The following is a 25,152-nucleotide window of genomic DNA, read 5'->3' as shown; positions in this document are numbered from 1 at the left end:
CAAGTAAGTAAGTTTATTGGCCAAGTATTCACATACAAGGAATTTGCCTTGGTGCTCCGCCCACAGGTAACAACATGATATACCAACAACAGTGGTATCACCGATGATCACAGCGCAGTTGCAGCACCTGAGACCTGGGTTCGATCATGACCGTGGGTGCTGTTTGTACAGTTTGTACAATCTCCCTGTGACTGCATGGGTTTTCTCAAGGTGCTCGGTTTCAAAGATGTGCAGGTTCGTAGGTTAATTGGCTTTTGTAAAATTGTCCCTAGTGTGTAGGATAATGCTAGTGTAAGGTATGATACTGGTCGGCGCAGACTCTGTGTGCTGAAGGGCATGTTTCCACACTGTATCTCTAAAGTCTAAAGACAATTGCAGATGGAGGTCCCAAGACCAAGATCCAAGAAATTAGGGATGAATTGTTTTGGTATTATGGTGTTAAAAGCTGAGTTATAGTCAATAAATAGCATCTTGAAATAGATGGCTTTATCCGAGCTGAATATGGCATAACATAAGTGAACATAACTCTGACATCATCAATGGAGCTGCTGCAGGGATGATGGTCAGCTTCAAGTTCCAGGACATCCAGGTAGAGTCTTTTACCAAAGGAAGGGGAATACAAAACCAGAGGACATAAGTTTAAGGTGAGGGGCAAGATTGAATAAGAATCAGAGGGGCAACTTTTTCACACAGATCGTGGTGAGTATATGGAACGAGCTGCCAGAGATGTAGTTGAGGCAGGTATTTAAAGGACATTTGGACAGGTACATGGATAGGAAAGGATTAGTGAGACATAGTCCAAGAATGGGACTAGCTTGGATGTGGCATTTTTGTTGGCATGGATTAGTTGGGCCGAAGGGCCTGTTTCTGCACTGTATGACTCTTTGTTTCTATAATTATTGCATACACTGTGAATTCTAGGAGTTTCCTGTGAACAAGGAATTTCATTGCATCCTGGTGGATATGACAATAAACTAATCTGATCTGATGTGCTTTGGGAGAAACGTGTACCTTGAAGGACTGCACGAAGGTCCAGAGGAGGATGCGGATGGTGTAACCTTGACGCAGCAGCTTGATGAGCCGGGCGGCACGGAACAGCTTCAGGAAGCTCAGGTTTACAAACTTCAGCTGTGGAGAGGTGACAGCAAGAGGTCAAAGGAAACTCTTTCTCCACCTGCGTTACAGCTCTGATCAGGCTCTTGCACGATCACTATTTTGTTACCACATAATGAACCACATTTCACTTCAGAGATTCGTCGCAATCCTCTGCCTTCCCTCTTACCCAAGTTCTCAGACTTTAAGGCGCCACCAGAATACTATCCATACGCTTCTCTGCTCTGTCGTACACGCTCGCTCCATCATCCCATTGCACCTCTCGTACTCTCCTCTACAAGAATGCTTATCTATCTGAAGTGGCTCCAATCATACCCTCATCCCCACAAAGCCTCCCTACACTGTACCCCAACAAAGCATCTCTACACCATCACAGCCTCTCTCTTCCCTTCACCTCTGCACCCACAGCCTCTCTCTTCCCTTCACTCCATCATTGCCTTTCTACCCCAAACCCTAATAACTCCCAAACCTTGAGATCATTGGAACTGACACAAAGTGCTGGCATAACTCAGCAAGTCATGCAGCATCCCTGGAGAAAAAGAATGGGTGATGTTTTGGGTCAGTGTGAAGAAAGATCCTGACCCGAAACATCACCCATCCTTTTTTCGTCCGAGATGCTGCCTGACCCGTTCCGACAGCATTTTGTGTCTATCTTTGGTATAAAGCAACATCAGCAGTTCTGGCTAGAGATCTTCTCTTTGTGTACATCACCCTCACACACGATTGTGTGCTCTTACACTCTCCTCACCCCCTCGTTGCCCATCTTGCACTCAATACCACTCCCAACTGCGCCCCACTTCATACTCAGTTCTGGATGTGACCCCTCTTGTTGGTGACTGTGCCTCTCTCACAGTCACTGCTGGCTGCACCTTCACTTAAACTCTCTCTCACTTGATCACACCCTCTCTCGCTGGCATCATTTCCCTTTTTGTACACACTCACTCGCTCACAGTCATAACCTCACACCCAGTCGTGTTGCGATTGTGCCCAGTCTCACACTTTTTGCACACTAAGGGGGTGTGGCATTGTAGCACCGTACATTGCATTCTGTCACAATAATTTCACTGATGCTGCCCACGACCGTCACAAAGTCAAACACGTTCCAGGAGTCTCGGAAGTAGTTCTGCAAGGGAAGACATAAGGCGTCAGACATTCAATGCTTCTCTGATCAGCATGCACATAAAACAGTGACTGCCATCCCTAAGACCCTGAACTCTCTTGAACTTCTACAGGTGTACGGACGGCAGAGAGCATATTGACTGGTTGCATCATAGCCTGGTTCAGCAACTCCAACGTCCAGGAACGAGGAAGATTCCAAAATGTGGTGAACACTGCCCAGTCCATCACGAGTACTAACTGACCACCCCACCATCGAAGGGACACAGGAGTCGATGCCTCAGAAAGGATCCAGCATCATCAGAGACCCACACCACCCTGGCCACACATTAATCTTCTGCCATCAGGAAGAACATATAGGAGCCCGAAAACTGTATCTTCATCATGTTGAAGGCTTGCTCACACTCCATCATAAGCCAGGGGCAGGCGGCGTGGAGGTTAATTGGATCCCTCTGTGTCAGCTGACATCCACAACACTAGACCACACAGAGTAGACGTTTGAAACCATTGTCCACCTCAACTGAGTAGTGAGGTCTGGACATTGATGGTCCCAACACACAACCTTGTGTGATAGACACAAAATGCTGGAGTAACTCGGTGGGACAGGCAGCATCTCTGGAGGAAAGGAAAGGGTGAGTGTAGATTGGCTATTTCATACTAGCCAATTATAGTGTTTGTTAGTAGTGACTCCGCCTAGTATGTGCTTTATATTATCAAGAGCTTGCCTACGCTAGTTAGTATGAGTAGCAGCTAGGAAATGTAATGTCTGCAGATCTTTGCTGCAAGTAGATTTAATAAACATGTGTTGTATCTTTATATGTGTTCATGTTTACTCATTACATGGTGTCAGAAGTGGGATCTGAACCCACGCATCCAATTGGAGACCCATCAAAGGCTGCTGCTATCAACGAAATGCCGGTTCCTGCTGACGTTGTGAGCCTACAAATGTTCCTTGGAATGGTCATGACTATCTGGGAAAATTAATTCCCAACCTCAGCGACATATCTGCCCCCCTACGAGAACTGACACACAAGGACGCTGCATGGTCCTGGTATCCGCAGCACCAAAGAGCTTTTGACACCTCAAAAGTTCGTGTCACCTCACTACAGTGATGTTTCGGGTCGAGACCCTTCCATTCCTTCTCTCCAGAGATGCTGCCTGTCGCACTGAGTAACTCCAGTATTTTGTGTCTATGTTCGGTGTAAACCAGCGTCTGCAGTTACTTCCTACACGCCACCTTGTGCGGCCTGATTCCTGGCACACTATTTCTCGGCCGATGTTTTATTACACTGTCCTATCCCAAAGTAGCTTATCTTCCAATGGTGCTCACCAGGAATCCAAAGGCAATGATTTTGAGGATACACTCGAGTGTGAAAGTGATAGTGAAGGCAATGTTCATCAGCTTTAGCACACTCACGAAGCCCGGCGGAGGAGAATGATGCTGCAACGAGAAAGCAAACAGGTAGTCACCCACCAGACAAGCCAACATCACCATGTTACTGGGCTCCAATTTAATAAATAGCTCTGACTGAACTAAACTCACTGAGTAACAGGGAGTAAAATGGTGAATTCCACCCATATTAATTTTGCTTGATAAGGGTTAGTTTTACCTGGGGATAGCCCAGATAATCGCCTGATGGTGGTACAGACCCAGTGAAGGTGCAAAATTACCACTCACGGCCTGTTTAACTAACAAATTGATGGGGGATGTGAGTCACAATACAGTATGGGGCTCAGTATTACTCAGTTCCACCAATCACTGCTAATCCATTTTACTGCTTTTCAGCAAAGATTCTTTGCAAAGACTCCACCCATCGGCCAATTAATTTCTCCCCCCCAGCCTGTTCCTAACTGTCACGTGCCAGGCTTGCTCCCACCCTCATCTCTCCTGTTCCCACTCCCTCCTCCCCTCCCATGCCCCCTCCTTCCCCCCCACCACAGCCTCCTCCTCCTCCTCCCCTGGAGTTGCTGACATACTGCACCTTTGAAGCACCAGCAGGTGAGAGGGGAAGGAGCAGCACGGTGACGGACGGGCACACTGAAACACAAAGTGCTGCAGTAACCCAGCCGACTGAGTCAGTCTGTGGAAGGGTCTCGATGTCACTTGTCCTTCCCTTCCCTTCCCTCCCTTCCCTCAACAGGATGGAATACATTTCAAGTGCGCGCGGTAAATTAACCAACCTCAATTCATACCCCATGTAATATTTTACAACCCTTAACCATAACATTGCCATTATCCTTCTCTTTTGTGAAGGCAACAGCAAAATATTTGTTAGGAGCATTAGCCATGTCCTCTATCTCTACACAAGATCTATATCAATGTTAGAATTGTGATAGTCAATGGTACACTGTTTTACAGGAAGTAACCGAACTATATCCAGTAGCACATGGAGTAACCCTGTGTAATTTACCATCACCCAGATGTACAGTGGTCTTGAAGAACATTGGATTTACTCCCTATTTCTCGATTGAAAATCTCAATGTGGAATTGCGTTACTCAAGTTTGGAGGAAGTTAGTTTAGTTTAATGTATTATTGTCACATGCACTGAGATACATTCAAACACTTTTGTTTGTGTGTTATCCGGTCAAAGGAGAGACTATACATGATCACATTCAAAGGTGAAGGATACAAAATTTAGCGCAAGATAAAGTCCGATTAAAGATAGTTCAAGGTCCCAATGAAGTTACTAGGTTTCTAACATACAATTCCAACATATATGGAGTTATTGGGCCGGACAACCAAAGATTGTGTTAAAGAGGCAGGATTTAAGTGGACCCTTTACAGAAAGAAAGGGAGATGGAGGCCAGAGAGATTCATGAAATCTAGGAAAGAGGTGGTGAAATTTCAAAGCTTGGTGCTTTGGCATCAACTGTGGCCCAATCAAATTTGGGGATAGATAAAATGGAGAAGAACTGCAGGAGGAGAGATATCCCAGGGGAGTGGGTGTGAGATGCACCCTGGGTGGTATTACTTAGCTTTCCCCGACATGACTGTGCAACAGGCTTCCAAATGGTGGATTCCAGCCAGGCCTACCTTCATCATGAGGACCACAGTGTTGAGGGCAATCATGGTCAGGATGGTGTACTCGAACGAAGGCGACACCACGAAGTGCCAAACTCTGTATTGGAAGGTCTGCCGGTTCTGCGGCATGTATCTTGTCAGGGGCTTGGCACTGATGGCAAAATCGATACACGCTCTCTGGAGAGAAAAACATGGAGATCACTGATGGACTAGAAATACAATGGCCAGCGCTTCAGCGAGTTTCACACCGCACACCGCACAACTCGCTTGCTGCTCTGGGTTTAGATACTCCAGGCAACAATGTGTCAGGTGCAGGCTACCTTCTCTTCAGTCAGAGGGTGGTGAATCTGTGGAATTCATTGTGGAATTCATTGCCACAGACAGCTGCGGAGGCCAAGTCATTAGGTATTTTTAAGGCGCAGATTACCAGATTCTTGATTAGTACGGGTGTCAGGAGTTATGGGGAGAAGGCGGGAGAGTGGGGTTGAGAGGGGAAGATAGATCAGCCATGAATGAATGGCGGAGTGGACTTGGTGGACGAATGGCCTAATTCTGTTCCTTTAACTTACTGTATGAGCTTATGACTCAGCTGAGAGAAGTCACAATGCTCGAGATCGTCAAAACAGAGCAATAAAGTTGTGATGCTGTGTGAAGGGTGAGTGCTGGAGGTTGGGAGTTAAGGAGCGGGCTGGAGGCAAGCTGAGGGGAGAGATGGAGTGGAGTGCTGGACCAGAGGGAATGAAGGAGAGGTTAGAGCACTAAGGTGGAGGGAGAGGGCAGGGCGGGAGTTAGAGTAACTACTGGCAAAGATTGAAATCATGAAATGGAGAGACGTCAGAATTAATTCTGAGTGGCGTAGAGTGAGGGGTGCGAGCTGCAACGGGTGGCATTACTAACGGGCCGAAGGAGAAAGGACCGATTTAAACTGGGATTGGTGAAGTGAGGCTCTCCGAGGTGGGGAAACTGGGGGAAAGAGCTTGGTGGATACAAGGAACTGCAGATGCTGGATTACAAAAACAGACACAAAGTGCCGGTGTAACTTCAGGCTGAAGAGGAGTCTCGACCTGGAACATTATACATGTTCTCCAGAGATGCTGCCTGACCCTCTGAGTTACTCCAGCATTTTGTGTCGTTAAAGCAGCCTGGACCTCAATGCAAAATAAAAGTTTATAGGTCACTGTTGCAACATGACGGTTGTGGGAAGAGTGTCAATGTTGTTCTGTTGGAAGCAAACAGGAATCGGAAAGAAGGAAGTGGTTCCTGAGTGATGGCAAGGCACATTGCCGGTGCAGCTAATAATGCTGCTTTCCTGTCCCTTTAAGTTTAATTTTCCTGTCCTTTTTATGTAGCAGATCACATGCAGCATGAAGGAACGTGACTGAGAATTGTGAACCATGAAGTAAGTGTGAATTCTGAAGTTGAAAACCTGGTGCAAAGAAGAGAGTAGGTTGTGAAAAGCACAAGAACATTCAAAGTCAACGATGAGCTAAACGCATTCTTGCTTCTGAATCCTCCTCCAACATGTTAAAGTGTCAGTGAATAATAACAGCGTGGAAACAGGCTCTTCGGTCCAACTTGCCCACACTGGCCAACATGTCCCATCTACACTAGTCCCACCTGCCATGTAGCCCGTATCCCTCTAAACCTGTCCATGTACCATGTACCTGTCTAAATATTTCTTAAATGCTGTGATTGTAACAACCGTAACAGCTGCCTCTGGCTGTCTGTTCCATACACCCACCATTCATTGTGTGAAAAAACGACCCCTCTGGTTCCTATTAAGTCCCCCCCCCCCCCCCTCACACACACACCTTAAACCTCTGTCCTAATTCTTGATTCCCCAACTCTGGGCAAGAGACTCTGTGCGTCTACCCGATCTATTCTTATCGTGATTTTGTACATAATGTTATAATGTCATCGCACAACTGCTTGCCTTTCTCCTTATCTGCCCTGTTCCAGTATCACTTGATTCCATGAAGTATTCAAAGATCTTAAATATGTATCTCGCTTGACTGTTCTCAACAACTGACATGCACACCTTCCGAGGTGCAGAATCTCCAACACTTCACGCTGACTGGGTGAAAGGTGGCCCCTCATTTTATCCCTCGACAACTGATCATTTACGGTGAGACAATGTCCTCCAATTCTAACACCTGCAGCCAAAGGAACATCCTATCGGTATCTACTTTGTCAGTTCCGCTCTGAGTGTTGAGCATTTCAAAGAGAACATGGACCTCCCGTCTGTCTCCACAGATGCTGCTCGACATGCCAAGGTCCTCCAGCAGTTTGTTTCTCATTCCAGACTCCAGTATCATTGTGAGCGTCTCTCATTCCAGTGAGTATGGGCTAATCCTATTCAAACCCACCTCCCTCAATCCAGGTGTTAATCTAGTGAGATTTGAGTACAATATCTCCAAGACATCCGGGGCCAGGAGGGCTAGAACTGGAGACAATATTGCAGCTGCGGTTTCAGTAAATCCTTCCTAATCTGCACAGGGAGCAATTGTTTGGAACTAGGGAAATTGACCTCTTAAAGTCAGGCTGTAATAGAAACAGTACCTTCTAGAAACACCTGGCAGGACAGGTAGTGTATTGAAAGAGAAACATAGATAGTGTGACACATCAGGCACACTTTGCCTCGGTTCCTCTCTCTGCAGATTCTGTCTGGCCTGATGTTCTTTGTATTTTCTGTTTTCAATTCAGATTTCCAGCATCAGTATATGAAAGGATAACAGTTTAAAGGAGACCTGTGAGGCACTCTGAGAGTGGTTGGTGCCTGGAACGCACTGCCAGTGGATATGGTCGATGCCAAAATGATAGCAGCATTTAAGAAGCATTTAAGGGATATGAACCATGTGCGATTTAAATTGGCATTGTGGTCAGCGTAGGCATGTTAGGCCAAAGCACCTGTTCCTGTGCTATGCTGTTCTATGCTTTGTAATCATCTAATTTGAATTGATTGAAGAATGTAGTTAAGATAAAATTGGAGCTGAGATGTTCATGGAGTCATAGATCATGGAAAGAGACCCTTTGGCCAAAGCCGTTTATCTTGACCAATGTCTTGAGCTGAAAAGTCACCCATTCCTTCTACCCAGAGATGCTCCCTGTCCCGCTGAGTTAATCCAGCATTTTGAATCTATCTTCGGTGTATACGAGCATCTGCAGTTCCTTCCAACACATTTATGCTGGCCTTCCCGAGCTAGTCCCATTTGACTGCATTTGACACATATTCCCCGAAACCTTTTCTACCCATGTGCCTGTACAAATATCTTTTAAGCATTGGAGTCAGGGTCTGAAGAAAAGTTTGAATTGTAATGGAGAGAGTGAGTTGTGATGAAGAGAGAATGAATCGTGAAGGACTATGAATTATAAAGATCGGATGCCAGTGAGTGTGGATTATGGATAGAAGGATATGGTGCGAGGAGCGTGTGAAGGATGTAGGGAATGGGAAAGGGAGATGCGTAGCGAGAGGGAGAATCAAGCCGAAGAGCACCTCGTTTTTCTCCAGGCTGCTCTCCTCCAGCATCTTGTCTCCTTGCTCCTGGAAGGTGATGATTATCAAGGCCACAAAGATATTGACGAAAAAGAAGGGGAATACGACAAAATATACAACGTAGAAGATGGCCATTTCCATCCTGTTCCCTGGGATGGGTCCTTGATCAGCCTCCGTCACATCCACGGAATGCTGCAGCACCCTGAGAGGAAACAGAGAACAACATGTTAGCAACACCTTTTCACACGGAATGCTGTACACACAACTCAGAGACAAAGCCTCCGTTTCTAACGGCAGGGCAGATGCTGAATGCTGCCCTCGGACACGGAGTGACAAAGTTCAAATATCAGCAGGGTTTCCCTTGTTCGTTGTTCTTGAGTCCTGGGTGAATGTGTCAGGGGCAGCACAGTGGGCGCAGCGGTAGAGTTGCTGCCTTACAGCGCTGGCAGCGCCAGAGTCCCGGGTTCGATCCCAACTACACGTGCTGCCTGTACGGAGTTTTTATGTTCTCCCTGTGACTGTGTGGATTTTTCCAATATTTTCAGTTTCTTCCCACGCCCCAAAGATGTGCAGGTTTGTAGGTTAATTGGCTTGGGTTTGTATACTTGGTATAAGTGTAAATTGTCCCGAGTGTGTGTAGACTTGTGTTAATGTGCAGGGATCACTGGTCGGCACAGACTCGACAAGGGCCTGTTTCCGCGCTGTAACTAAACTAAACTAAACTAAACTAAACTAAACTAAACTAAACTAAATGAAACAAAACAGGCCCTTCAGCCCAACTCCCCCATGCTGACCAAGTTTAAGCTCAACCCATTTGCTCGTGTTTGGCCCATTATTGCTCTAAATCTTTCTTATCCACCTGTCTAAGAGTCTTAAATGCTGTTATAGTACCTGCTTCAACTATGTTCTCTGGCAGTGCGTTCCATATACCCACCACTCTTTCTGTGCCCCGTATCTCAAATCCATTGCTCTACCTCACCCTTAACTCTCCTGAAACACTCTGAGATGTATAATCAGGATTAACAATCATTTGGAAAGGCAGGGATTATTCAGAGAAAGACAGTGGCTTTGTCAAGCGTAGATCTATCTGATCAATATTATTTTTTGAAGAGGCAATGAAGTGTACTCATGAGGGCAGTGCAGTGGATGTGGTTTACCTGGACTTCAGTAGGGCCTTTAACAATGTCCCACAAGCGAGACTGATCCAAAAGATTAGGATCCATAGCATCCTGAGTAAATCGGTAAATGGATATAACAATTGGCTTGAGAATAGTAGGCAGGGAATAGTTGTCTTTGCGATGGTCAATGAGAGACTGGACAGGCAGGGTCTGTTTTCCCTGGAGATGAGGAGGTTAAGAAGGGACGTGACTGAGGTACATAAAACAATGAGAGCTGTAGATAGGAGACACTGGGGGACACCTTTCCCATAATCAGAGGAGAATAAAACTAGAGGACATAGATTTAAGGTAAGGGGTAAGAGATTAGAGGGGATTTGAGGGAGAACCTTTTCACCCAGAGGGTGGTGAGTACCTGGAACACACTGCCAGAGAGAGTGATGAATGCAGAGTTTGGATGGGACCTAGAATCGCCCAGGCAGAGAGGGCTGTGAGCCAAGTGTTGGCAATGGAATAACACAGATGGGTGCTCGCTGGTGGGTGTGGGTGTGGTGGGCTGATTGTCTGTTTCAGTGCAGCATGACTCTGACATTTAGTGTAATGTTCCAGATCTCCACCAACTTTGAGTGAAGAAGCCCTTCCTGACACCATACCTGGACACAGCCCCCAATTTTAAGTTTATGCTCTCGTCTACATGAACATAGTCGAGCAAATTATTCCTGTCTACATGATCAACTCCAAGATCGCCCTTTATAGTCCATACTCCAGTGAATGCACCTTCTAAAGCTATCTAAGCAGCAAGAATATTCAATAACTGTAAGCAAAGGTTGCTCCTGATAGAAATACTCACTGTGGCCAGCCCTCTCCAGTGGAGACAGTGAACAGTGTCAGTAGAGCCCAGACAACATTATCATAATGAAAGTCGTAGCGTTTCCATTCTCGATCAACAATTTTATTCTCTGTCTCATACAGCACAAACTGGCCTCTGTAAAAGAATTCCAATTAAGCTCTGGCCGTTTGCACGCATAGAGAATCAGAAACAGTTACAACCGCACACAAATGTGTGCACAAGCATAATCACAATGCACATGAAATCATGCAATCAATGCTTCAATGTGACTGAATGTCAGTGCATCAGCTCTGGACAACTCAGGGCTCCAGTTTTCCATGAGAATCATACAACAAGCCAATGTTATGCCTACTTGTGTCAGTCTCACGCGCTTCTATTAGGCCTGTATCCCTATGCACCTTTCCTCTCCAGCTTAATTCCATTTATTTTATTGCTTACTGAGTACAATGTTTACACAGCATTGACACAAAATGCTGGAGTAACTCAGCGGGACAGGCGGCATCTCTGGAGAGAAGGAATGGGTGACATTTTGGGTCAGACCCTTCTGCACCCATTCCTTCTCTCCAGAGATGCTGCCTGTCCCGCTGAGTTACTCCAGCATTTTGTGTCTATCTTCGGTTTAAACCAGCATCTGCAGTTCCTTCCTACACGTGTTTACACAGCAGTTGTGCTGCTGCAAGTACAGATTTCATTGTTCTGTTAGAGACATTTGACAATAAAACACTCTTGGCTCTTGAACAGAAGGAGGGGTTGGAGGAAGGGAAAGGGACTGGGTGGCGGGTGTGGAGTGAAAAGACGGGTGTGCGAGAAGACCTGGGGAACTACCTGAAATTCGAGAATTCTATGTTTATTCTGGTTACACAAAAATGCTGGAGAAACTCAGCGGGTGCCGCAGCATCTAAGGAGCAAAGGAAATAGGCAACGTTTCGGGCCGAAACCCTTCTTCAGATTTATTATATTGCTTGTTGGCTACCCAAATTGAATATAAGGTGCTATTCGTCAAGTTAGCGTGTAGGCTCACTCGGGCAATGGCTGAGGCCAAGGACAGACTGGTCTGTATGAGAATGGAGAGCAGAATTGAAGTGGTGAGCAATCAGAAGCACTAGCTGGCTCTGGCGAACACGTTCGGTGAAGTGGTTGCCTGGTCTATACTTGGTCTTCCCGGTGAATGGGAGGCCACATCGAGATCATCAAATGCAGTAAACAAGGTTGGAGGAGGTGCGCATAGACCTCTGATATACCTGCAGGGGCTTTTAGGATCCCTGATGAGAGGTGAGGGAGGAGGTGTAGGTACAGGTGTTGTACAGGGCGAAGTGCCTGGGAAAGGTAAAGGGGCTGTCCTACTGTGGCGACCTAATCCGCGAGTTCAGAAGAGTTTGCCCTCGATTCATACTCACAGCATGGTCAACACGAGGTCCTAGGACGACAGATGGCACAATGGGCTAAGTGTTCGGCTGGCAACCGGAAGGTAGCCGGTTCGAATCCCGCTTGGAGTGCATACTGTCGTTGTGTCCTTGGGCAAGACGCTTCACCCACCTTTGCCTGTGTGTGAATGTGTGTGAATGTGTGTGAGTGATTGGTGGTGGTCGGAGGGGCCGTAGGCGCAGATTGGCAGCCACGCTTCCGTCAGTCTGCCCCAGGGCAGCTGTGGCTACAGAAGTAGCTTATCACCACCGAGTGTGACTGAGTGAATGAATAATGCGATGTAAAGCGCCTTGGGTGTTAGAAAGGCGCTATATAAATCCCATCCATTATATAACTCTCCTTCATGCTCGAGGGTAGTTCCCGCGTACTCGAGGCCTCAGCTACGTCGCGGCGTATTTTTCAAAATGCTGAAAAATGCCCGCGAGTAAAAAAAGGTCGCCAAGGAAAAAAAAATCAATATCAATGTTTAGTCGAGGTAGGTCGTCGTAGGTCGGCATGTTATTCGTAGGTAATCGAGGGTAGTCGAAGGTAGTCGTAGATAGTCTTCAACATAGTCGAAGGAAAATCGAAGGAGGTCGTCTTCACTCTCCACTATTCGGTGTCCAATTTTCCTGAAGCTAGTCAAAGCTAGTCAAAGCTAGTCTTCAACATGGTCGAAGGAGGTCTTCAACATGACACTTTTTCAAACTCTTCTAAACTCGCCAATTAGGTTGCCGCAGTGGGACAGCCGCTTAAGGATGAGAATCATGGTGAGAGTTCTTTCCTTAAAGCAGAAAGTGGTGGAGAGGAGGCGATGTAAACCACTGAAGGAATTGTGATGAAGCTGGCAGAAATGTGGGGTAAGTATGCGTTGGATGAGGACGCTGCTGCAATTAAAGATAGTAATCAATGGAACTCTATACCTGTTCCATCAGGGGGGGGGGGAGGCATGAGAGTGGAACTGTGAGGAGTGGAGGAAGCACAGTGAGGGGGAAGGGGGGTGTAAATATCATGCATGAGGCTTTCTACTCTAGGACATCTGATATGTCCTCTTTCTTCAGGAAACATAGCTTCCCTTGGCAGTTGTGAATGAAGCTCTCACCTGTGGTGTTCTTCCATTTCCAGCACATTGTACTCACGCCCCCACCACCTTCCCCCCCCCCTCCCCCCCCGTCAGAACAGGGATAGAGTTCCACAATCCAAGTCTATCCAACCTCTCCCCGTATCTGAAACCATCTAATCCAGGCAGCATTCTGCTAAATCACCTCTGCACTGTCCAAAGCCTCCACATCTTTCCTGTAATGGGGCGACCAGAACTGCACACAAAACTACAAATTCTAGAAGGGTCTTCAAATGAGGGCAACACTTTGCTGGAGGTATATTGCAGGTGAGAGTAGAAGAAAGAGGAACCGCCCTGCAGACAACTCAGGTGTAAGAGTAGAGTTATAGTAAAAAAAGGATTTCAATATATATGGTACAAGTGGAGGCAGAGAAGATTAGTTTGGCTTGGTATCATATTCCGCATAGACATTGTAGGTTGAAGGGCCTGTTCCTGTCCTGCATCGTTCTATGTTTAACAGTAGAGGAATCGCCTGTGGGTGAAAGACTGAGAGGGGCGGGATTTTTTTTCTGTCTTTTTTTTATTTTTAGTGTGTGTTAAATGTTCTCCAGTTTGTTTTATGTGGGGGGGGAGGGGGAGGAGGTCGGGGGAATCTTTCTTACCTTGCCAGAGATGCGATTGTTTTCCGGGTTGCATCTCCGGTCGCTCTGCGGCCTACCATCGATGGAGCTGGAGGCCTCCTCGGACTGACTTTGTGCCCCACCGCGGGGCGTGGATTTAACATCGGAGCCGATCCCTTGCCTGGCATTGCTCCAACCGCGGCCTGTGAACTTACCATCAAAACCTCGCAGACTCTGGAGAGGCTAGTCGGGAGCTCCAACTACGCAAAGGCTCGACCAGCCCCAACGCGGGGTCCGATCGCCGGCGCAGGGGAGCTGACATCCCCCCGAAGCGAGAGCTGATTGCCCCAATGGAGGCGGCCCGACAGCCGGCTATGGGAGTCAAGATCGTCCCGTCAACGGAGGGCTCAAAGCCCCCGACCATGGGAGAGCATAGAAGGGAAGAGATGTGAACTTTGTTTCGCCTTCCATCACAGTGAGGAATGTGGAGGAGTCACTGTAGTTATGTTAAAATGTATTTTGTGTGTTCCGTTGCTTTTTAATTGCATGACTGACTTGGCAAATTAAATTCCTCGTATGTTGCAAAACATACTTGGCTAATAAAGTATTATTATGATTGTGATTTTTAATCCAGAATCGGTACACAGATAGTCTTTGAGACTATTGGACCTAACCTATGGGAATGTAGTCAGGCAAGTGGGTGAGCATTGTGGGGATAGTGACCACAACTAAGATTCAAGGAAGTTATGGAAAGGGATGAGGATGGTCTTGTAATTGAGGTCCTGAAATTAAGGTAAATTAAAAAATTGATGAAGACAGTACATTGGTCATGTCTTACGTAGACTTCACGCGTTCAGTGAGGTTTCTGGTAGGTTGAACCAAAAGGTTATGACACAAGGTATCTGAGGTATGTTGGCTAACTGGATCCAAAGTTAGCTTGGTGACTGGAAGCTGAAGGTAGTGGTGGACGGATGCTTTACTTTTCTGAGTGGAGGTCTGTAACAAGTGGTGTGCCAAAGAAATTGGTGCACAGCCATTTGTTGTTTGTTATATATATATAAATGACTTGGATAACAATGTAGGTGGTCTGATTATTACATTTTCAAATGAAACCAAAATCAAAGCCGTAGATAACAAGGAAGATTGTCTAACAGTATTGAGGGATGTCGATCAGCTGGGAAGTTGGGCAGAGTGGTTTCAGATGGAATTGCAAAGAGTGTTATCTCTGGAGAATTCAATGAGGGGATGGTGAGATTCTGGAACATGATGTCATGAAAAGGTAGAGGTGTTATATAAATTAGTAGGATTAAATTGGTTATACGGCCTAGGTTTTGTCTAAGGGAGATAGCTGGGACCATGAAAAAGATTTTTGATATGCTGGCCACAGGTGAAATAGCAGATGACTGGAAGACACCAAATGTCGTCCTGTTATTCAAGAAAGGCAACAAGAATAAGTCCGTTAATTATAGACATGTGAGTGTAACATTAGTGTTAGTTATTGGGAAAAGAGGATCATGGGCATGATTACTCTGCACTTGGAGAGGCAGGGATTAATCAAACAAAACTAGATTTATTATTCTCACGAATACTGAGTTATGGAGAAAAGCTTTGTTTTAATGCTAAATGCCCTGTCCCACGGTACAAGTTCATTCGAAGAGTTCTCCCGAGTTTGCCCTGATTCGAACTCGGAGATTTACGGTAATGGCCGCTCGTCGGTACTCGGGGCTCTCGTGAACATTTTTCAACATGTTGAAAAATCTTCACGAGTCTTCCCGAGCTTACCTGCCGTCAGCGAGTCTTCCCGAGTACCCGCCGTTAGCGTTACGAGCCACTAAGAGACGTCCCCGAGCTCCGACGTACCCGCTACGTTCATTCTCCGTGCTTACCACGAGTTTGATTTTTTTTTAAACTTGGGAGTGCTCTTGAATGAACTCATACAGTGGGACAGGGCCAGTAAGGGTGGCACAGTGGCAGAGTTGCTGGCTTACAGCGCCAGAGACACAAGTTAAATCCTAATTACGGATGCTGTCTGTAGGGAGTTTGTACATTCTCCCTGTGTCTACGTTCTCCGGGCGCTCTGGTTCCTCCTACATTCCAAAGATGAACAGGTTTATAGGCTTCTGTAAATTGATAATTGGCTTCTGTAAATTGTTCCTAGGGTGTAAGATAGAACTGGTATATGGTATCATTGGCTTGAACTCGGTGGGCCAAAAGGCCTGCTCCCACACTGTATCTCTAAATTATACCATCCAATCAGATCAGATAATGCTATGCATAAATACAATCACGTTCAAACTCAGGTACAATAGATAGAGTAAAGGGAAGGCTACAGAGCACAGAATATAGTTGTTATCTATAGACTAAGTCCAATGTCCACAATGGGGTAGAACTGGATTGGACAGGTCTCTGGTTTATGGAAGGAATGATTACAAGTTCGTAAGTAGGTTCAGAACCCTTCCTCAGGAGGGTTCCCCTGCAGATACTTCCATCACTTGAATTCGTCATTCAATAAGATCAACCCTCATTCTTCTAAACTCCAAAGAATATACAAGAATAGCTGTTTTGCAATCCACTAGTACCAACTCGGAATACAACCAGAGGCTCAACTATTTCTGTAGCTACTTTCTTTGAAACCTTGGGTGCAGGCTGCTGAATCCTGGAGCTAGGTCCATCTTCATTCTGCGATTGTTTCTAACACCTGTTGCTCATGATATTATATGCTGTTTGAAACTATCCCATCTGTTACCATCAGGATATTTGCAATGTCCTCCACTATAAACGTTGATACAAAAACACTCAGACACTTGCTTCATTTTTATATATCTACAGAATCCTTTACTGTTCATTTTGATATTACCATGAAGTTTTCTTTCAAAATCAATTTTGCTGTTCTTTCGAGCTGGTAAGTCTTTTGCTGCTGGTTCCTGAAATATTTGCAGTCGTCTGCTATTGCTACTTAGGGAGAAAACCCTAGCGGTCATGGGGAGAACGTACAAACTCCACAGAGACAGCACCCATAGTCAGGTTCGAGCCCGGGTCTCTGGCGCTGTAAAGCAGCAACTCTACCGCTGCGCCATCGTGCCCCCCCAATTCCTCAAAGAACTCTAATACTTTAACTCTAACATGTGTGGAATGAGCTTCCAGTGGAAGTGGTGGAGCCAGGTTCCATTTTATCATTTAAAAATAAATTGGATAGGTATATGGACGGGAAAGGAATGGAGCGTTATGGTCTGAGTGCAGGTAGATGGGACTAGGGGAGAATAAGTGTTCGGCACGGACTAGAAGGGCCGAGATGGCCTGTTTCCGTGCAGTAATTGTTATATGGTTATATGGTTATGATCACCCCTTCACAAGACCACGCTGCCTATGTTTGATGAGGTGATGACTTTCCAATGTTCTGTATTGTCACCTTAAGCATTGATTCTAACATTTGTCCAGGAATAGATGTTTGGCAGATCCTGAGCCATTCTCACAACTTGTTTTGTACATCTATTGTTTACAGTGAGCGAATCTGCCGGTAAAGGTCTTGGACCCTTTCTCTGTTGTGAACACTGATTGTAAATATCAAAGCCCTTGCGATGATCCAGTATGGAGCCTGCAATTTGAAAGCCTGTGATCTTGAGAGTTACAGCGTGAAGAGTTAAGTAATGATATACCTCGATTTACAGGAAAGGTGGTGAGTCATACAAGCCAAAACGTAGAAAATCACACACAAAAAATCTGTGGTCTGACAGCAAACAAGAATTTTAAAATATATTTGCAGTTCCAAAATAGGAAGTCACATTGAAACATTCGATTCTCATGGAAAAAGGTAAAACCCAATGAAGAATTTTGTGGGCAATGCGGAGTGTGTGCAGTCGGTGTGACCTGTTGTGGTGACTGGTGATCGTGTGCAGTGTCAGTATGATCTATTATGGACACTGCACACACTGTGTAGTGTCAGTGGCACCTGGACAGTGTGTGTACAGTCAGTGTCACTCAATGTGGGCAGTGCGCAGTGTGTGTAACCTCAGTGTGAGCTGGCGTGGTCTCTATGGGGTGTCAGTGTGAGCTGGTGTGGGCAGTGCGGAGTGTGTGTAGTGTCAGTGTGAGCTGGCGTGGTCACTACGGGGTGTGTGTAGTGTCAGTGTGAGCTGGTGTGGGCAGTGCGCAGTGTGTGTAGTGTCAGTGTGAGCTGGCGTGATCACTACGGAGTGTGTGTAGTGTCAGTGTGAGCTGGCGTGGTCACTACAGGGTGTGTGTAGTGTCAGTGTGAGCTGGTGTGGGCAGTGCGGAGTGTGTATAGTGTCAGTGTGAGCTGGTGTCAGCAGTGCGGAGTGTGTATAGTGTCAGTGTGAGCTGGCGTGGTCTCTATGGGGTGTCAGTGTGAGCTGGCGTGGTCTCTACGGGGCGTGTGTAGTGTCAGTGTGAGCTGGTGTGGGCAGTGCGCAGTGTGTGTAGTGTCAGTGTGAGCTGGTGTGGTCTCTACAGGGCGTGTGTAGTGTCAGTGTGAGCTGGTGTGGGCAGTGCACAGTGTGTGAAGTGTCAGTGTGAGCTGGTGTGATCACTACAGGGCGTGTGTAGTGTCAGTGTGAGCTGTGCTTGCACTCCTCGTTCTCTGGGTGTGCATGGTTACCTGCATTCCTGTTTGGTCATCTTGCTGCTATCTGTGCAGTAGAAAAACTTGCCCTTGAAGAGCTGCACGGCGATCACTGCGAAGATGAACATGAAGAGTTTGTAGACTATCAGAATGTTAAACACGTTCTTCAGTGATGTCACCACGCAGTCGAACACTGCCTGAAACCAGAACGCCACAGGATAGTAACCCATGCATCAGTAGAGAGCTCCAACCCACTGGCTGCATCATCATCTACACCGTCATTAGTCACCACCCAGACTGGAGACAAGAAAACCGCAAAGACTGTGATGCAGATTGAGGTGAATATTGTTCGAGACAAACTGAGGAGTGGCAAGAGAAGGAATGAGAAATGGAACAGGCATAGAGCCCCTGAAGATGCACTACTTCCCTGTCGAGTGTCAGCTCTACTTTAGCCTTAAGCCTACTTCCTGTTGCAATATCCCTTGAATTGATGAACATATTCAACATCCACCACACTCTGTGTGTGCAAATTCCAAAGATTCATAGTGTAGCAACTTCCCCTTATCTACATCCTAAATGTCCAAATTCATAATCTGACCCTGTAAGCCATGGATGCAGGCTCAAAGACTTCAAAGGGGTCATCTTGCTTTCTCTTAAAGTCTGTGGATGTCAGGGTTGTTCTGCCCAATCTCCTCTCCAAATAAGATCCTCTCTGTCCCAGAATCAATCAGCTCAATCTCTGTTGCATTGATTACAAGCCATGTACATCATTGCTGATGTAATCAGCCACGGTGCAGTCACCAGACCAATGCTCTTACAAATGCATCAAGGCATACTTTCCCTTAGACTTCAATCCTCAGACCAATCCCTTGTCACAAAAACAAAATTTGACTCCCAAACTACTCGCAGTTCCTGCCTATTAACCCTTTCATTATTTTCATGCAACAATCCTCAAATGGCCACGGCACACCAACATTTATTAGCAAATCAATTTTTAAAATGTGTCCTTTTCTGTTGTTCCTCAAGGGAATGTTATATTGTTCAGAATTATTAATTATTTATTTGAATGTTTATCATTGCTTATCTTTGGCCATGCTTTTAAGTTCCAAGTCTATCTTGGTGCTTCATACTTATGCAATATATTAAAACAAGCTCTTAGTTTTGATCTCACCACTCAAAGTTAGTACAAATTCCTTCTCTAGTTTAAGCAGTCAAGCCAGTCAAATCATAATACAAGATCTAAGGCAGGCTGAACTCTTTGCTCACTTCACATTATTTTAGAAACTATATAGAAGGCACTCCATCAAGTATTACTGATTCATCCTGTGTGCGTTTTTGCCCTGTTTACATTAGAAATTAGTCTTCTACAGTTATTCAATCACCATTTTTATATGTTCCTGTTTCCAGATTAACCTTGTTTCAGACAATAACCAAGAGGCCTAAACACTATTGTTTCTTGTCATTAATGATTGTTAGTCAGTTAGTTTGGAGGGATTTTATGTGGTGGGGGTGAAGGGGGGAACTTTAATTCTTAGTCCCCTGCCTGGTCAGAGAGGCGGGGAGCGGGCAATGCCTTTCCGGGTCGCCGTGCAGTACTGTGCCGCGGCACCCACATCACAGAGCTGGTGCTGCGGGTGTCCGGCCGCGCTGGATTTGGATTTGTAGCGCCGCGCAGCCAGGGGTAGAGTTCGCCGTGGTCGGAGCTACAACCGGCGCCGCCCGTGGCTGGACCACCGCAGCCCGGACCGCTGTGGGCCGCGGCTCCCAACATCGTGGAGACTGCGGTGGGCCGGCCACGGGCGGCGCCGGTTGTAACTCCGACCACGGCGAACTCTACCCCTGGCTGCGCGGCGCTACAAATCGAAATCCAGCGCAGCCGGCCACAGCCCCAGCTCCACGATGTTGGGAGCCGCGGCACAGCGGTCCGGAGCTTACTGCACGGCGACCCGGTAAGGCATTGCCCGCTCCCCGCTTCTCCGACCAGGTAGGGGACTAAGAATTAAAGTTCCCCCCAAAAGCCCACCAAACTAACTGACTAACATTTAAGCAATGATTTACAATGATTCCTACCCTCCCGCGCAATATACACTCACCCAATATACTCTCACCTTCTCTTTTATGAATGGGGATTTAGTTCCCCTTTGTTGGAGGACCGACCGGAGGTTCCGCTGTCACCTCTGCGGGCCGCCCTCGGTGAACGTTTTCAAGGACCTTTCTTCAAGGACCGAAAAAATGTCCGCTATTCGGAGGTTTTCGTTATTTGGATCTTCGGATAAAAGGTTGTGCACCTGTATTTATTCCCACTCATTCTAGATTCTGATTTTCCTGGCAAACATTTTTTTTCCCTATCCCTACCTTTGTTTGTTTCATTATTTCCATTATGAATGCTGCTCACCATTTTATTTGTTGCCTTTTGTTTACTGACAATCATCTGCTAGGAATATCAGTTCCCAAAACTTGAGTCACTCCATAACCAAACCTCAGCAATAGATCAGGTTTGTGCTGAATATTCATCCATTTTGTTATGTACAGTTTCTGTATGCGGATAAAGGCATTGCATGTTTTGACTTTTAAACATTTGCCAGGGATGACTCAAAGGTAAGGACAGAAATATTCAATAGTTATTTTCCCTTGGTATCTTTTGGAGAAATTAGTATGGAAAACATGGCATCAGAAGCAAAATTGAAAACATTTATTTCCCCTCAGTTCTACACGATTAAATAATTAATGAACAACAGTCAATGGAAGATTTTTTTAAATGTACATATATGAAAGAAAGGAAGATAAGAATGACATCGTTGAAAGGGCAGGTAGAGTTCTGGTAAGAGGGTATTTAGAAAGATGAAGAAAAATTAAATAATGTGGTAGAGTGGATAAGTCTGTCCGTAAGGGACATAGACACAGAAATATATCTCAAAATAGAGACAGGGCGGGTAGACTAGTAAAGAGGAAAAATTGGCAGGCTCTTTATCTGAATATCTTACAAAATGCATTAAATGATGGATGAATTAATGGCACAAATCTATATAAATGGGGATGATCTTACACCGTAACATAGCCTAAACACACTATTGCCTCGACTTCCTTAGAAGGCTTAGGATGTGCGGCATGTCCCCAACAACTCTCACCAACTTCTTGAGATGTGTCATAGAAAACATTTTATTGGGATGCATCAGAGCCTGGTTTGGGAACAGCTCCAACCAAGAACTCAAGAAATTGCAGAGAGTAGTGGATGTAGCTCAGACTATCAAGCAAACCAACCTGCCTTAGATTGACTCCATCTACACTTTACGCTGCCTCGGCAAGCCCGCCGGCATAATCAAGGACGAGTCTCACCCCGGTCACTCCCTCTTCTCCACTCTCCCATCAGGCAAGAGGTACAGAAGTTTGAAAATGCACACCTCTAGATTCAGGGACAGTTTCTTCCCAGCTGTTATCAGACAACTGGTGGAGCTATCTTTAGATAGAGTGCAGTCTTGACCTCCCATCTATCTCATTGGAGACCTTCCAACAGACTTTATCTTGCACTAAACATTGTACCCTTTACCCTTTGTCTGTGCACTGTGGCTGGCTTGATTGTAATCATATATAAAGTTATTTCTTTAACTGGATAGCTCACAAACAAAAGCTTTTCACTGTACTCGGTACATACGACAATAATAACCTAAACTGGACTAAACTAGCCAATACCAGGAGATACAGATGTTGGTTTACAAATAAAGACACACAAAGTGCTGGAGTAACTCAGACAGTCAGGCAGCATCTCTGGAGAACATGGACAGGTGTGAAATTTGCCCAATCCAGGTGGTGCACAGGGAAGAGGGGGAGAAAAAGATGGGCATAGTTGCAAAGGGATGATACAGAGGTAATGACAGAAATATTCAGTAGACATTTTTGCCTTGGTATCTTTTGGGGAAGTTAATATGGAAAACATGGTACAAGAAGCATAAATGAAAAAAACCTGGACAACAGGACATAGTTGCAGAGTGACCAGAGTTGGGAATGAAATGTTCCAGGATACTTAGTTTTTAAAGGTTTCAAAGATTTTTAAGGTCTTTTATTGTCACATGTACCAATTAATGTACAGCGATATGCTAATTACCATACAGCCATACGAAACAAAAAGCAACAAGACACACAACTACATAAAAGTCAACATAAACATCCACCACAATGGATTCCCCACATTCCTCACTGTGATGGAAGCCAAAAATGTCCAATCTTCTTCCTCTTTATTCTCCCGCATCCGTCGGGGCGATCAAAGCTCCCGCAGCCGGTGGTCGAAGCCCTCTGCGTTTGGACGACCGAAAGTCCCACGTCGGGGTGGTCGAAGCTCCCGCGGCTTGGAGTTTCCGAAGTCGGTCTCTGACCAGAGACCCCGAGCTCCCTGATGTTAAGTCCGCAAGCACCCATGGTTGGTCCAAGGTCGATCCCTGGCAAAGGGATCGCGTGCTCCGCGATGGTAAGTCCGCAGGTGACCACGATTGAGCTCTCAAAATCGGTCTCCAGCAACGGCCGGCAACTCCTTGATGTTAGGCCACAATGCGGACAGAGATACAATACGGAAACAAAATCGCATCTCGGTCGAGGTAAGAGATTAGACCCGGAGAACACTAAAAACATATATTTAAGACATATTATTAAAACACAAAGAAGGAAAGGACAGACAGACTGTTGGTGAGGCAGCCATTGCTGGCGCCACCCGGAGAAACGTGCGAAATGGAAAAGAAGGGTAATAGCTCAAATGAAAAAGCATGGAGTAAAGAGATAGTATCTTTACTACCAATGACACAGGTAAAAAGATGGATAAGGCCCTGCAACATGAATTTGAAGAGCTCAGTCACTGATTAAATTGCAGAGCCTCTCAGGTTATAAACCCTGGTTCACTTCCAGTGCCTCGTGTTCCTGGAGTCAAAGAGTCACCAAGCACAGACACATGTCCTCTAACTCAACATGTTCATGCTGACCATCTGTACCGTATGTCTACTAATCCCATTTACCAGCACTTGGTCAATAGCCTTCTATGCCTTGGTGATTCAAGTGCTCATCTAGATGCTTGTTAAACATTGGGAAAGTATCTGCCTTCAGGAACTGTGCTCCAAATTCCAAACGACATCTGGGTGAAAGAATTCTTGTCTCAACCTCTTGCTTCTCACCTTAAGCTTGCTCTTAGACACCTAGGGAGTATTGAGGAATGGAGAAACTGGCATTCAGGTCCAAGTATCTTGAAGGTAGCAGCACAACTGTATAATGGTTGAAATGGCATATGGATACCTGATTTTATCAGTAATTGAGTTACAGCACAGAGACAGGCTCTTTGGGCCAAATCATCCACGCCAACCAAAATGATTATATGAGCTAGTCACATATGCCTGCATTTGACTGATAATCCTCTAAACTTTTCCCATTCATGAACTTGTCTGAATGTCTTTTAAATGTTGTAATTGTACCCACTTCAATCACTTCCTATGGCTGTTAACTCATCCCTTCCCACCCAAACCACCCCCTCCCCAGGTTCCTTCCCCTGCAACCACAGAAGATGCAACACCTGTCGCTATACCTCCTCCCTCAACTCTGTCCAGGAACTGTCCTTTCAGGTTAGGCAGAGATTCACTTGCACCTCCTACAACCTCATCTACTGTATCCATTGTTCAAGGTGGAATCTTATACATCGGCGAGACCAAACGCAGACTGGGCCATCATTTCGCAGAACACCTTCGCTCAGCCCGCGTGAACCTACCTGATCTCCCGGTTGCTGGACACTTTAATTCTCCTTCCCATTCCGAGACAGATCTTTCTGTCCTCGGTCTCCTCCATTGTCAGAGTGAACTAAACGTAAATTGGAGGAACGGCATCTCATATTTCGCTTGGGCAACTTACAGCCCAGTGGTATGAATATTGATTTATCTCACTTCAGGTAGCACCAGCATTCTCTCTCTCTCTCTCTCTCTCTCTCTCTCTCTATCCATCTCCCACCTAAGTCACACTAGCTTCTCGTTAAGAAGGGTCTCGAACAGAAACGTCACCCATTCCTTCTCTCCAGAGATGCTGCCTGTCCCGCTGAGTTATGCCAGCTTTTTGTGTTTATTAACAGCTTGCAATGGCCTGTTTCCTTTATCATCATTATTTTTTTGCATATCTTTCATTCATTGATCATTATCTCTCCACATCACTGCCTATATCTCTCGTTACCTTTATCCCAAACCAGTCTGAAGAAGGGTCTCGACCCGAAACGTTACCCATTCCTTCTCTCCAGAGATGCTGCCTGTCCTGCTGAGTTACTCCAGCTTTTTGTGTCTAACCTATGGCTATTTGTTCCATATACCCACAACTCTATGAAAAAGGTTGCCCCTCATGTCCCTTTTAAAATTTTCTCCCATCATTTTAAATCTCACCCTTCAACGTTCTTTGCTCCGGTGAAAAATAACACAGCGAATCCATTCTCTCCGTATAACTAACGTTCTTCATTCCAGGAAACATCCTTGCTCACTTACTCCACAGCAATAGACCAAAGGGTTGAGAAACAGGATGGGCTGGGGATGGGCAGAATCATGGGCTTTTTGTTTGAGGAGCTGAAAACTGTAATTAGTGAAGAGTGTGGATGTTTTTCCTATGAATGAGTTGCATTTAGTTATTAAGCACACCATGTTACTTTTGATCGATGAGCAAAATGTCAGCAATTTAGGGAGGTAGCATAGTGCTCACATGCCCAAACTCAATAGCAACAAATTGGTATATGCCACCATGCTCCACACCATGAAACATCAGCCACATTTCAT

At 45.8% G+C, this 25,152-nt stretch overlaps 1 protein-coding gene across 5 annotated transcripts in view; it reads right to left on the bottom strand.

The window, feature by feature from the left end:
• The window catches only part of cacna1e (calcium voltage-gated channel subunit alpha1 E), a 188,751-nt gene that overhangs the window by 41,650 nt on the left and 121,949 nt on the right, over positions 1–25,152 (bottom strand). For all 5 annotated transcript variants that reach the window (XM_033028317.1, XM_033028318.1, XM_033028319.1 and 2 more), the window contains 7 exons: positions 18,410–18,570; positions 10,711–10,845; positions 8,746–8,947; positions 5,265–5,429; positions 3,560–3,670; positions 2,153–2,236; positions 1,012–1,128 (listed from right to left, as the gene is read on the bottom strand). In XM_033028317.1, coding sequence (XP_032884208.1) covers positions 1,012–1,128; positions 2,153–2,236; positions 3,560–3,670; positions 5,265–5,429; positions 8,746–8,947; positions 10,711–10,845; positions 18,410–18,570 — 975 coding nt within the window. The remainder of the gene's footprint in view (positions 1–1,011; positions 1,129–2,152; positions 2,237–3,559; positions 3,671–5,264; positions 5,430–8,745; positions 8,948–10,710; positions 10,846–18,409; positions 18,571–25,152) is intronic.

Source organism: Amblyraja radiata, chromosome 10 (assembly GCF_010909765.2).
Source record: "Amblyraja radiata isolate CabotCenter1 chromosome 10, sAmbRad1.1.pri, whole genome shotgun sequence".
Lineage (NCBI taxonomy): Eukaryota > Metazoa > Chordata > Chondrichthyes > Rajiformes > Rajidae > Amblyraja > Amblyraja radiata.
This window is presented reverse-complemented; position numbering and strand designations above follow the sequence as displayed.